This window comes from Anser cygnoides, chromosome 1, assembly GCF_040182565.1.
Source record: "Anser cygnoides isolate HZ-2024a breed goose chromosome 1, Taihu_goose_T2T_genome, whole genome shotgun sequence".
NCBI lineage: Eukaryota > Metazoa > Chordata > Aves > Anseriformes > Anatidae > Anser > Anser cygnoides.
This window is the reverse complement of record NC_089873.1, coordinates 126,876,787-126,889,755: the sequence shown is the minus strand read 5'-3', so window position 1 is coordinate 126,889,755 and position 12,969 is coordinate 126,876,787. Positions and strand designations below refer to the sequence as shown.

The window sequence follows — 12,969 nt, the reverse complement described above, 5'->3', positions numbered from 1 at the left end:
CTGAATCAACGCCTGCCGTGGCTTATTACAGCGTTTCTTTCCCTAATTTTATACCCCCTATCGCTATTTCTTACCCCCAGCATTTCTTTCCATAATGTTATACCCCCTATCGCGTGTGTGGGTGCTGCAGGAGATCTGTGGATGCAGCGGGAGTTGTCTAAATCCCAAATTCATCACCTCGCACTATTACAATGACCATCCCAATGTACCAGCTTACAGGAATAAATGACCTAAAACCTAAATGACCTAATGACCTAAAACACGTCCTCATAGCAGCAGTCCAAAGTGGTCATCCTTTCATCTCCAGTACATGGACATCCATGTCATTTTAATCACAGAATCACAGAATCATCGAGGCTGGAAGAGACCTCCAAGATCACCCAGTCCAACCTCTGCCCTAACACTAACAAGTCCTCCACTAAACCATATCACTAAGGGCTACATCTAAACGTCTCCTAAAGACCTCCAGGGATGGCGACCCAGCCACCTCCCTGGGCAGCCCATTCCAATGCCTAACAACCCTTTCGGTAAAGAAGTTCTTCCTAATATCCAACCTAAACCTCCCCTGGCGCAACTTTGGCCCATTCCCCCTCGTCCTGTTACTACATGTTTATTACAAGTTTGCATTTGCCCCAAATTCAGAGCAGTGCTACTGCAATATTTCTTTACTTTTCTGACAGGAAAGAGTATTTTTCCTATGTATGGCCTAGTGTAGATAAACTCTTACTGTAAGTTGCTTGAAAAATAAGCAACTGTGAACTGGAAGCAACTGAACTCATCATTTCAAATTCTGAATATTAGGGGAAAAAAATAGCTGAAAATGCAAAGAGAATCCCGAATGTTGTCCAGAGACTAGTCAGGAAAATAACAGGTCAACAGTGAATACTAAGGGAACATGCATTCTCTGTACTTTGCTCCAGAAATTTGACAAAGAGATACAACTTGGATTGAAATACTTGAGAACAATTAATACTGTAATCGAAAAACGATTCACTCACTGCATTTTAGTGTGGAATGAGCAGATCTTATCCTTCTCTCTTTTATTTGTTATAAACAGTGAACCTTAGAGGCATGAGAGAGGCATTCATATAGGAATTTGAGGAATCTTTCCAGCAAAGGAGGAAATCAAAAATTAAAATACCAGAAGTAAAGAAGAGTTTGATTACTGGAACACTGAAGAAAGCAAACTGTTGCCCACTATGAGCCTTTCCCTCCGGTCTCCAAGACAAGAGGAAATTCAGATATTTAGATGCAAGTAAAAAATATGTTAACAGTATGAGTGTCCAGCAGAGGTTCCCCAACTCTGATAAATTGTCAAGTCACGTCACCATGACAGGGTCCTGGGGAACTACTAGCATGGCTGTTTCATGTAGCCTGAGACTAGACAGCACTTCCATCTGCTGAGGATGTGGGGAAAACATGCCTCAGTAACATATATAGCATTCTGAATGCTTTTATTAATACTAGTTCCTGCTGCATGCTTGAAAAGAAATTACTGCTTGCTTGCTTCTGTTTTGCATTACAGAATTACAGAATCGTCTAGGCTGGAAGAGACCTCCAAGATCACCTAGTCCAACCTCTGCCCTAACACTAACAAGTCCTCCACTAAACCGTATCACTAAGCTCTACATCTAAACGTCTTTTAAAGACCTCCAGGGATGGTGACTCAACCACCTCCCTGGGCAGCCCATTCCAATGCCTAACAACCCTTTCAGTAAAGAAGTTTTTCCTAATATCCAACCTAAACCTCCCCTGGTGCAAATTTACAAAATCACTGTAAAGAAAATGTACAGAAAATTACATTTGCTGTCTCCTCACTTACAAGTAAGATTAAAAGAGAAGATAAAATGAGAATGAGATAAAATGTGTAGGATCTTTTCAGATAATTGTAACCATTTTACCCCTCAAGCACCAAAGTATCATCTCTTTTGGTGAAACCACCGATAGATAGCCAGCAGGCTCTGTGTGCAAGAAGCTGCTGGTTGCTACCAGAAGAAAGAACTAATCCAGACTTCAGTGCATATTTCATTGTAACAGGTTATTTCAACATTGTTTTATGTTAATGGCATTTGCTAACCACTTTACAGCACACATATTTGCATCATTTGAAAAAGCTTGATCCTTTTCAGGAATCTTACGCTACTTATTCCTGTCCGAAGTGCAGATAAATAGGCTGACCACTCAAAGACAGAATATGAGCCCTGTGGAAGTCATAGGAATTTCAGTATTTACTTCAGCAACATCAAGATGTTATGAAACATTCTCAAAGGTGAACAAACCTGAGGCAAATCCTAGAAGCTGCCTCTAAAGTACAAGGCCCAGCAGTCTGATTTATTCACAAAACTGAATTATTTCAGAAGCTCTTTGTAAAATATGCTTGCCATTACACTGAAAAAAAAAATACTATGGTAATATATATCTAAAAAAATGCAGCATAGACTCTGAAATCTAGGTATTTTAGTCATGTGTTTTATCATCTTTCTTTTTTTGTGTCTTTTTTTTCTTATTTTTTTTTCTGTATTTCCTACTGGTTCACAAAACTATTTTGACACTTTAGGAGTTTTTTAAATATTTTTTTCTTCTGCCTTATGATTTTGAGAGCTAATTCCAGTGAATTGGGGTAACAACATCAGTGTATTTCTAAGCTAGTTAAAGCAGGACTCTCAAAAACAGTCAATCTGGAAAGTTTTTTTTTTTTGCTGAAACTTCAGTTTCTAAAATCACATGACTTTTCTGACTTGAAAGTGAAAGAAACCAGGTGCTTTCTGCTCTTACACAACAGTAAGTTTTTTGATAGTATCCTTCCTCATTTAAAATGGAAAAGAGTTAAGACAACACAAGCATTGTCTGACAAAGATAGTATTCCCCATTTCTGGTCCCGGAGTGATTATTTCTAGGACTTGGAAAGACGTATGCTCATGAAATCCCTCGTAGTTAGGCTAGGTCTATGTTTTGGTAGTTTGTTTTGATTCAGTCTCCCTACCAGAAGACCAGTCCCAAAGGATTTCCAGATCCCTTACTGTACAAATCTTCTCTTCTACTAGCCATTGGCTGTAATGTCTTGTTTTGGAAATGCTGTTGTTCTTTCGGCATTTCAATTTTTGCTCCAGTAGAGGGTAAACTGAGTTTAGGGCATTTGCATAAATTCAAAATTACTCTTCCAGGACTCTAAGCTTGTCCCACTGCATGCCACAGGATTTTCTTGACTCACAGTGGCCACCAGAATACACATTTCTCCATGCAAATCTTTTGCAGTATCATGTTGCATACCGGCCCCTATGTCTAAATGAAAGGTGAACCTCCTGCGTCAATGTATACATACTGAAAAATAGGGTGTGAGTGTTGTGAGTAAGTTTGGGAATCCAGGTTTTAAGGACTGTTACTCTGCCTGACTTAATGTCTTCCCATACCCGAAGTCACTCTTAAAACAAGACAGATCAAGCTAAATATAAAACAAAGCATGGACATGATAGTTGCAAAGGTTATAGAAGAGGGTGTAAAGAAAACCATGGGTATTCCGAATAATTACTTCTATACTTCTCATCCAGGCAGCCTTGCTAGTGGGCCTATAAACACGCACATCATCGAGGTCAGGATCCAGTTCTCACTCTGCAGTATGCATTTCTGTTATCTCTACGTTGTGTTCAGGGGAAGAAGACCAGGGCTGGGGATAATTTCTCCTTCCTTTCATAGTCCAAAGCTGCCTTGGGGAGCTCTTCTTATTCAGGATGAATTTCTTCAACACACTTTTGTCCTCAAGGACATTAATACGTCCTGGACAGAGTCTCAGCCTTCCTTAGAGCAGACTCCTGGTAGATTTCCTCCTGTTGCAAAAATGCTGCTGCCCTCTGTGTTTGTCTGTGTGCTGCTCCTCCCTCCCCGGTAAGGTTAGTCAGCCTGGTCGCTTACGGTTCTTGTAAATGTTTTTTTTTTCCTGTCAGGCAGGAATACACCCTGTGCCCAAGGCAAAACTTTTGGTTGTTTTGAACTCTTTTTTTCCCTATATAAACAGCTATTTGCAAATCCTACTCTGTCCTAGGAAACAAACACAAGTAATACTTCATGTAAATTACTAGGTTTCATTCAAACATAGCAAGAAAATTTTAAAGATGTGGGGCTGCAACAAATAGAAGAATTCTAGCCCCGACTGTGAACAGCTTGACTCAGTATTGTGCCAGCCCCCTTACAGCCTACATAGTTCCACCTCTCCTCCAGGCGGGTGCCTTTGTATTATGATTTATTTATTCTTATTTATGGGGTCTGTGTTTGGCCCTTCTGCCAGGGAGCGCAGACAACCTGGGCGGCTTTGCGTGCCTGTGGTGACCGGAGGGTTGTGCCGGGGGAAATTCGTGGGGTACAGTTCATGTGATGCTGCTTGGTCACATAGTGGCCACCTAGCTCTGGTTGTCACTCAGCTCCCCGGCCCCACCGGCCCCGTCCCCGACCCCACCGGCCCGGTCCCCCCCGGCCCCCCCGGCCCCGTCCCTTCTCCCTCAGCGCCCCGCCGGGGGGCGCCATAACGGGCGGGGGGGAGGGAGGGGGCAGTTGTCACGAGACACCCGCACCAGCTGTTGCTGGCAGGGCCAGGCAGGATTCCGCGGAGCGGCGCCGCCATTGGCTGAGGGCGAGCAGAGCGGGAGCTCCCATTGGCTTGTGCGCGGGGGAGGCGGGGCGCGGGCGTCTATAAATAGGGCCGGCGGAGCGAACGACCGCCCAGTCGGGGTCGGAGCGCCGCCGGAGCAGCAGGAGGAGGAGGAGGGACGCCTGTTCGCCGAGCGCCGCCGGGACATGCTCGCAGCCTGACTGACCGCAGGTGGCCGCCGCGCCCGGGACACGAATGAAGAAGCAGCTGCTCCTCCTGTTCACGCACCGGGGACTCGTCAGCCGAGGGGGCCGCAGGGGGAAACGCCGTCGAAAATGGCTTCGTTCAGTATCCGCGCCGCGCGGCCCGAGGACTGCCCCGACCTGCTGCGACTGATCAAGGTGAGGCCGCTGGGGCCTCAGGAGGGGGGCGGCCGGGCCGGAAAGGGGGCGTTGTGGGGGTTTTTGGGGGTGTTGGGGGGGGGGTGAGGTGTTTTCGGCCGCCGCCTGGTCGCAAACAAGGCGTTGCGCAAGGCCGGGCGGCGGGGGGGCGGCGGGCGGCCAGTGGGCGGCGGGTGAGGGCCGCGGGGAAGGGCCGCTGACATGTCGCTCCCTTCCAGGAACTGGCCAAGTACGAGGACATGGAGGATCAAGTGGTGCTAACTGAGAAAGGTAGGCGTGCGGCTTCGCCTCGCCTGGGCGGGGGGGGGGCCGGTGGCCGTGGCTCGAGGCTTAGGGGCCGCTCTGCTCTGCTTTTTCCAGAGCTGCTTGAGGATGGCTTCGGCGAGCACCCTTTCTACCACTGTCTGGTTGCTGAATTGCCGAAAGAGCAGTGGTCATCCGAAGGTGAGACTTCCTGCCGCTTGTTTTTAGATGCTAAGTACACCAGAGATGTCTTATACTTAATGCTATGCATGATATGTAAGGTTTCAGCAACGAGTTGGGGTAGGAGGAACAGGCTAACTGTTAAATGCAGTAACATATAGTGATACTCACCTGAAGTAGTTGCTAATCCTGGAGATGTGGGAAGATCAGGTGTAAACAATGTACTTAATTCCAGTTAATTAAATGGCTTTTCTTGTTTGACCCTAACTTAACTTTATGTAATCCTGTTGAATCACATTTTTTCTTTAATTTGTCCCCAATCTTCAGGTTACAGTCTCTAGCTTCGCCATGTACATGGCCCTTCTGTGTACATGGATGGGCGGGGAGGTAACTAAAAGATCCGTTACACAATAAAGTAGATGATCATAACATGAGGTAAGGTCTACAGGGACAAGTGCTATTCCCAAACCTTTACCAAAGACACAGTAGATCAGAAACTTGTTTGCACGCTTCTCTTACAGTCTGTGCAGAGCGTTACAGCAGATGTAGTTACAGTTCTCAGGGTTTAGGTTTGAGTGTGCTACAGTTGGAAGAGTTGATTTCTCTTCCCTCTTGAGCCATGGAATTTTATGTGAAGCTGTAGCTTTACTTAGCTTGACTTGTTGGTGCTGAAGATAAGTGTGATAGCATCAGTGCGAGTTGAGGTGCTAGAAATGCTGCTGTAACAGTTGTTTGTGAGCATGCCTTCTATCAGTATTCACTGAGGAATACACGTTGAAGTTTTCTTTAGAGTTCAGTGGACTGTTTTGTTTGCCAAGAAAGCAGAGTTGGAGCAGTTTTCTAGGTTCTGAACTGCTCTGTAATGTTTTTACTTGTATTCCAGAATGGAAATACTGATAAATCAGTAGGATATGTATCTGTAGAAAAAAGGCTTGTTTGGTGCTTAATATAACATTGCTCTTGAGCATTTCAGGGTGCGAAGAGGGCAGTCTTCATTCTGTTAGGCTGATAAAAGTTTGTATTTTCAGTTGTGTGCTTAATTCTTACTCTAACCTAATAGCAAATGGCTGCATGTCACAGCATCTGTATATTTAAACACGCATGTAAGACTTGAAAATAGTATTTTGCCTTTTTAATTCAGACTGGCTAAAGCTGCACATCTTGTTTCAGAACACAGCATTGTGGGCTTTGCCATGTACTACTTCACCTATGATCCGTGGATTGGGAAACTGCTGTATCTTGAAGATTTTTATGTGATGGCTGAGTACAGAGGTATGTGCTCTGGAATCAGACAAGTTGCTTCCCCCAGGGCTTCTTTAAAATTCAAACTTTCTTATTGCTGTTTTTGTTCTTTTAGGACTTGGCATTGGGTCAGAAATTCTGAAGAACTTGAGTCAGGTATGTCTAAGTGATAAGGCTAAACACATGACCGCAGTGGTGGTGTGCTTCTGTTAACTGCATGCAGGCTTCTCCTCGAGTGCTACTCATTAACATGTCTGAGCTCAAGGAAGGTGACAGGGCAGCAGGCAGCTTTACATACACATTGTTTAGGCTGTTAAACAGTGACAAGTGCTGAGCTGAGAGGTGGAATGAACTTGATGACTCGCAGTGATAGCAGTTGGCTCCGATTAGGCTTACCTGGGGCTGTTGTTGAAAGGTGATGTTGCACTCGCAGGTTGCTGTCAAGTGCCGCTGCAGCAGCATGCACTTCCTCGTCGCAGAGTGGAACGAACCGTCCATCCGGTTCTACAAGAGGAGGGGGGCCTCCGATCTGTCCACGGAGGAGGGGTGGAGGCTCTTCAAGATCGACAAGGAGTATCTCTTGAAGATGGCAACAGAAGAGTGAGATGATTCCAGCGACTAAATTCTGCCTATATGTGCTCTGAATAAACTTCTTGCTTTGTGTTAGTAGTGGAATAAAGTAGTGTGGTTGCTAATGCAAATGCTATGCAAGCGTGGTCATAGAGTAAGTGGTACCATGAGCTGGAGTTGAGGCATCCGTGAAGTTGAGTGTGCTCGTATGCATCCTTTACCAGTGTGGGCTTGTAATCTTTGAAATGTATGTAAAACTTCATTCTTGTAAGTCATTCAAATGTGTACAATGTACACACTGGTAGGGTTTGTTTTAATTATTTCCTTTTATAAAAATAAATAGTTTTCACTTCATGGCGGTAGTTCTGGCTTTAATTCTCACACACAGCCTATGTAACTTCAGTCACCCAAACATACCTTCACAAGCGGAGTGCTATTTATCATGGTTCCTGAGAGATGGTGACCTTGTTTCCCTGCAGGACTGGTGGTGAGGTGAATCTGAGCATCTCAGAGGGTTTTGAGGTCAATCCCAGCCTCTTTAGTGCAGGGCATGCTGTGTGCAGAGGAGTGCTGGCTGTGCCAGTGAGTTGCACTTGGTTTGGGTTTGGTGGGAGTCCTTAAATGGCTGCTGGTGCCAGCATGTTGGTGAGCGGTCCCACTGGGGGCAGAGGGGGTGGTGCTGCTTCCCTGGGGCTGTCACTGAGCTGGGATGGTTGGCCTTGGGGGAAAGCTGCACCTGGCTGTTAGTGCAGCCTGAATCACAGACACGGGGTCAACTGGTGTGGAGAGAAAGTATACAAACAAGAAAAAATTCCGTCCCTAATGTGTAACTTTAAGTGCTTCTGGAAGTCCTACCTGCACATGATTCCAGATAAGAGTGCTGGCACTTGTGGTGTGTGTAGCTGGCAGCAGGGGTGAGGCGCTTCTGGGTAGCTTAGTGCTGAACAGGGGAAAGCTCACACCCTGCGTTCCAACTGTTGTGTGGTGGTGAGTGAAATCAGTGCCTCTCACCAACCTTTTAATCCTTTTGAAAGCAAATGTATCAACTGGGCTTTGCAATGCTGCCTCTGCCTTTCTCCGAAGTTGATGGTGAAAGTGGATGCATGCTGGTTTTACGTTGCTCTTCTCTCGCCCTGTAAGAACCACCAAATGAGAGGCTGCTTTTGGCTGGCACTGCTTTCACTTCAAAGGGGGGAAGTGCCTCGTAACACTCTGTGGGTTAAATGAAACAAGGTTTTGAACTGATTTTTGGCTATTGCATAAATCACGCGTCATCTGGAAGATGTCTTAGTGGGCAGTGACTGCATCAGCCATGGGTAGCCAACCCTAACCTAAATGGGAGAACGAGATATCCCTCTGTCTAGCTCCTGCAGCAGGCTGCACTGTGCAGGGTATTTAGCTGCTTTTCTTGTTTTCTGTTCTGACTAAGGCGTGGGCAGTCACGTGCAGTCTCTGCCCAGGCGTGAGGCGCTGCTGCCAGCTGTTCGCCTCAGGAGCAAGAAGACCGGCAAGAAGTAGGGGAGCTCTAGGAAGGCAGCTGGAGGTAGAGCGTGTCCGAGTGGCTGCCTGGACAAACAGGCAGGCTGAGCCCAGAGGCCGTCACGTAAATTACACCGATTCACTGGTGGTTCGGTGGGCTGCAGTAACCTGCTCATGCACCTAAACCCAAGTGGAATCCGGTTTAAGTTACTTTAAGCTGGTTCTTTTTGCTCCGTGTGTCGGTCCAGCGGGCTTAGGTTACTAGTGGAGTAGTTTAAGAATGCTTTTATTCTCAAATTAACAGCTCATTAGGTATCTGGGACGGAACTGCTTGACACTCAAGCCCCAGAGTTCTGGAGCATAATCAAGCTATCAAAGCTGCATGACTGAATGCAACGAGCTAACTAATTAGGCATTGTAATTAGGAAAGTAAACAGCTTAGGCAAATTTTCAAGCAACTTAAAAGTGTTTATATCTTGCTCATCTTCTGCCAATGCAGTTTACCATTGCTTTTTCTAAACGAATTCTGCTGAAACAGGTTCTCAAGGAACCACAGAAAACAAGGTAGGTAATGGCAAATGAGAAGACCTTCCCCAGCCACCCGTAATCGTGCCAAACCTTCCTTCACACCTGCAAGGACAGGCACTGACTAAACTTTCTGGATGTGACTTGCATTCGGCAGTAGGGTTTTAAAATCGGCAGCAATCCTCTTGCGGCTATGATAGCAGAGCTTCTACTGGAGTGATGTGGCGATGCCACGGCTCGAGGAAACACCGATGCTAAGAAGTCCTTCAATAACTTCTTCTCAAGTTATTGTGGGAGCAATTCCTTCCAGCGCAGGAAATGCTGAACCAACTCAGGACTTGTGTGGGGGCTGCAGGCATCGCAGTCCTATTTATCTTATTTCCTCATGACGTTTCTCCTGCCTCTGGGGAAGAGTTAGAAAGCAGGTGTTACGACAGAGACGGTGACGTCTGTGGGGAAGGGCAACGATCAACCTTGCTCTCAGGCTGGAGACAGTCTCTTTATGCCGGGCGAGCCAGCAAAGTCGCCGCAATTAAAGCCTTTCCCATCTGGTGGGTCTGAAAATGTGGCCTCGGGCTGAGGGGACAGGGACAGGGACGCTCGCCACCGTCTCGCTGCTTGTGGTTTTCCTGCTCGCGGGCTCCCTCGCAACCGTAGCCATAGTGACAGCATAGAGGGAGGCTTTTTGTCTACACCATTGCAGTTAAAACATAAAAATGTGCGAGAAGAACACCACTTCCCCCTCCCCTCCTTCAGCTCACAGGGGTGGCTGCGGAGCTGTCCCGAGAGCAGCCCGGCGGTGCTTGCGCCAGCCCCGGCCTGGGAGCTCTGCGGCCTGGAGCCCCGCCAGCTGACCGCGGAGGTCTCGCTGACACGATGCCGGTGTCAGGGGGAAAAACACCAGCTACGTACGGAGCAGAAACACAGGAAGTGATTGCAAAACGTCCTTCCCCGCGGCGCTACCAGGGGCTGGGTTCTCACCTCGCTCCCTTTTGAGGCGACAGGGAGGAAACGCAGAAGACGAGAATGCCCCGAAGGAGGAAAGCTTGCAAACTTCTTGGGGCAGCCTGAAACGCTGCAAAACCAGGCGTGTAACTTCAGCCGAAGGGGAACCAGCTGCCCTTTGCCCAGGAAGCATCCCCCGTGCCCCTGCGCCCTGGCACGGCAGCCCCCTGGCCCACCCGGGTCGTTCTGCAGCCACTTCTCCAGGGGACCCCACAGAGCTCACACAATTGCTTTGCTTCCGTGGGCAAGGCTGCTTCAGTGGGTTTTGGGAACTTTGGTTTCAGAGAAGTGGCTGCAATTTAAATAAAGGCATCAGGTGCTCTCTGAAGCAAAACCAAACACAGCTAGTGTTTTGGCTGCTGACGTTCAGTCTCAGGCTGCAGCTTCACCGTCCGGGCATGGCTCCCTCCCTGTGCTCTCCTTTCCCCCAGGACCTGGCTGATCAGAAGCCTTTGCAGCCTGAAACGATAGCCACATCTGATAGCAGAATAAAGCACAGGTACACCCTCTGACCAAAAATAGGGTGGGGAAAAAAAATCAATCTTCAAACCGGTTTCACTTTCATTTCACAGATTTACAGGAGGCCAAACCAAAAGAAAAAGCCCCAGGGGATAGCTAGCTCACGAGGGCAGAAAACAAACACCAGCTGCAGAACCTGCTCCGAGTTAAATGGTTTTGTTTATTTGCAGTTTGCGTGTTTCTACCATTCACCAAGCAGGTGTAAACCCATTGTGTTTACTCAAAAAAAAAAAAAAAAAAAGACGTCTCCATTTCCCAAGGCTCTCTTTTCCTTCTCTGAAACAGGTTCAGAAGAACCGGCTGTGGTGAGGCAAAACCTGGCACCTGTTCCCCCTTAACAGCACGGGGTGGTGTCCCCATGTCCCCTGGCCACCATCCCACAGGGGGCAGAGGGAGGCGAGGTGACAGCCACCTGCAGCTTGGTCCCGAAGCCATCCTCCACCTGGGGGAGAAGCGGGAGGCAGCGGCGGCGCTCTGCTTGGAAGCCCAGCGGCGTTCCCAAGGTGCCTGACTATTGCAGAGGTGCTTAGGTGTTTACAAAATACATCAGTGGGAATACAGAGGGAGGTTTTCGAAGCTGGTTGCTGTAATTAACTTTTCTACCACTGCGAAGGTACCTTTGAACTGTCCTCCTCTAACTGCGCTTGCGATGGTCAAACTCCAGGATCGCCCTGAACCTTCACATTTGCCCTGTTTCAGTGGCTGGCGCAGCAACAACAACAAACAGGTGGACGGGAGGAAACAGAAAAACATCACAGTTTTGGTCTACGGTCTCGTGCCTTGTGCAATCAGTTTGGACAGCAGAATTGTGCTTTTTTTCCCCAAGCCAACTTCCTACTATGAGCTAACACAGATTTGTAGGAACACTTCCCACCACACAGCTTGAATTCATTTTTGCTGCAGTTGCAGGCACGTGCGTCTTACTCCTTTTTGCTTCAAAAAAACAAGATTTGTGCCGAGGAGCAGCTCCTTCCTTGCCTGGGATGTTACAGGAGCAGGAGGTGATGCTCCAGGGGCCTTGCGGTACATGGGATGTCTGTAGTGAAGGAGGGTCCAGCCAAACCAAGAATTTCCAAAATGTTTTGTGTTTCTACTGCTTGTTGTTGTTGTTTTTAATTATCACTACTTCTTTATTGCTTACTGGATTGATCTTAAGCAGCACAGGCCGAGCTGCAAAGAAAGGGAGGAAACATTTCAAATACAGCTAATAAAGACCTGGGGACCCAACATGGGGACGGCCAAGAGCGGTGCTGGGACAAGCCCACTAACCCCGAGGAGGTGGAGGCTGCCAGTGCAGGGGGGTCAGAGGGGCCAAACCTTGTGCTCGCCGCTCCTAGGGGTACCAGCCTCTGTGCAGAGCTGTGGCTTTGCTGTTGGGGCAGAAAACGTGCAGGAAAGATCAGGCAGGAGGAGGGTGCACAGAGGTGAGGAGCACGGGGCAGAGCCGGCGCAGAGAGGCAGCCACAAGGGCTAGCATCAAAGAAATGAAGCTGTCTTAACCCGGCTTTAAACAAAACTAGCTGAAGAGTCAAGGGGCGATGGCTGCCAGCGCTCGCTGTTCCTCAGCCTCGCGAGGAAACACACCCACCTTATGTAAGGACACATCTCTGAGAGCTGTAGTAAGGCTGACAGGACGAAGCCCGCCGCGTGACGAGGTGCAGCTGGTCCTAATGACAGCGAAGTGAGGCCAAGGCTAAACAATCCCCGAGGAGAAAACCTTTCCATGAGCAGATACGCAGGATTTTAGGCATCAGACAGCTACCTTCTCAGCCCAGGGAAGTGACAAAATGATCCTGCCTTTCCACGCCGAGCTTGCCATCACCGAGCTTTGTCAGAAATTTGACTGCAGAAGTCCTGCGGGGAGTTACGCCCAGGGGAAGCCTCGCATGTGCGAGCAAGTTGTGTAACGGCCAGGACCCCAGAGCTCCTTTTCTTGCCATTTGGGCTTGGTGTCAGCAAGCTGTCACTTTGTGCTGTTGAAAGCCAAAGCACTTCTCACCCCTGCGGTTCAACGTCCTCAGGCGTCCCTGCTCCGCTCCCAGGCAGAACCAGGTCTGCCTCCACGTGCCCCCCAGCACAGCTCAGGCAGCCGGAGCTTTGCTTACACACTTAGCTCTGGTGTCTGAACTAGGGTTAACTTACGGAGTAAGCACGGGGCTGCAGAAGTCAAAGGTCCTCTTAACTCACCTCTGAAAGTGAGAAGGGTTTGTGTGGGGTGGAATA

At 48.1% G+C, this 12,969-nt stretch overlaps 1 protein-coding gene across 1 annotated transcript; it reads left to right on the top strand.

Annotated features, from left to right (window-relative positions):
• The first annotated feature begins 4,707 nt into the window (after positions 1-4,707).
• On the top strand, positions 4,708-7,572 carry SAT1 (spermidine/spermine N1-acetyltransferase 1). Its single transcript, XM_048046010.2, has 6 exons — positions 4,708-4,983; positions 5,202-5,253; positions 5,344-5,427; positions 6,577-6,678; positions 6,764-6,804; positions 7,082-7,572. Exons 1-6 carry the CDS (start codon positions 4,918-4,920, stop codon positions 7,250-7,252), a joined length of 516 nt encoding a protein of 171 aa, XP_047901967.1. The 5' UTR covers positions 4,708-4,917; the 3' UTR covers positions 7,253-7,572.
• The last annotated feature ends 5,397 nt before the right edge of the window (positions 7,573-12,969 follow it).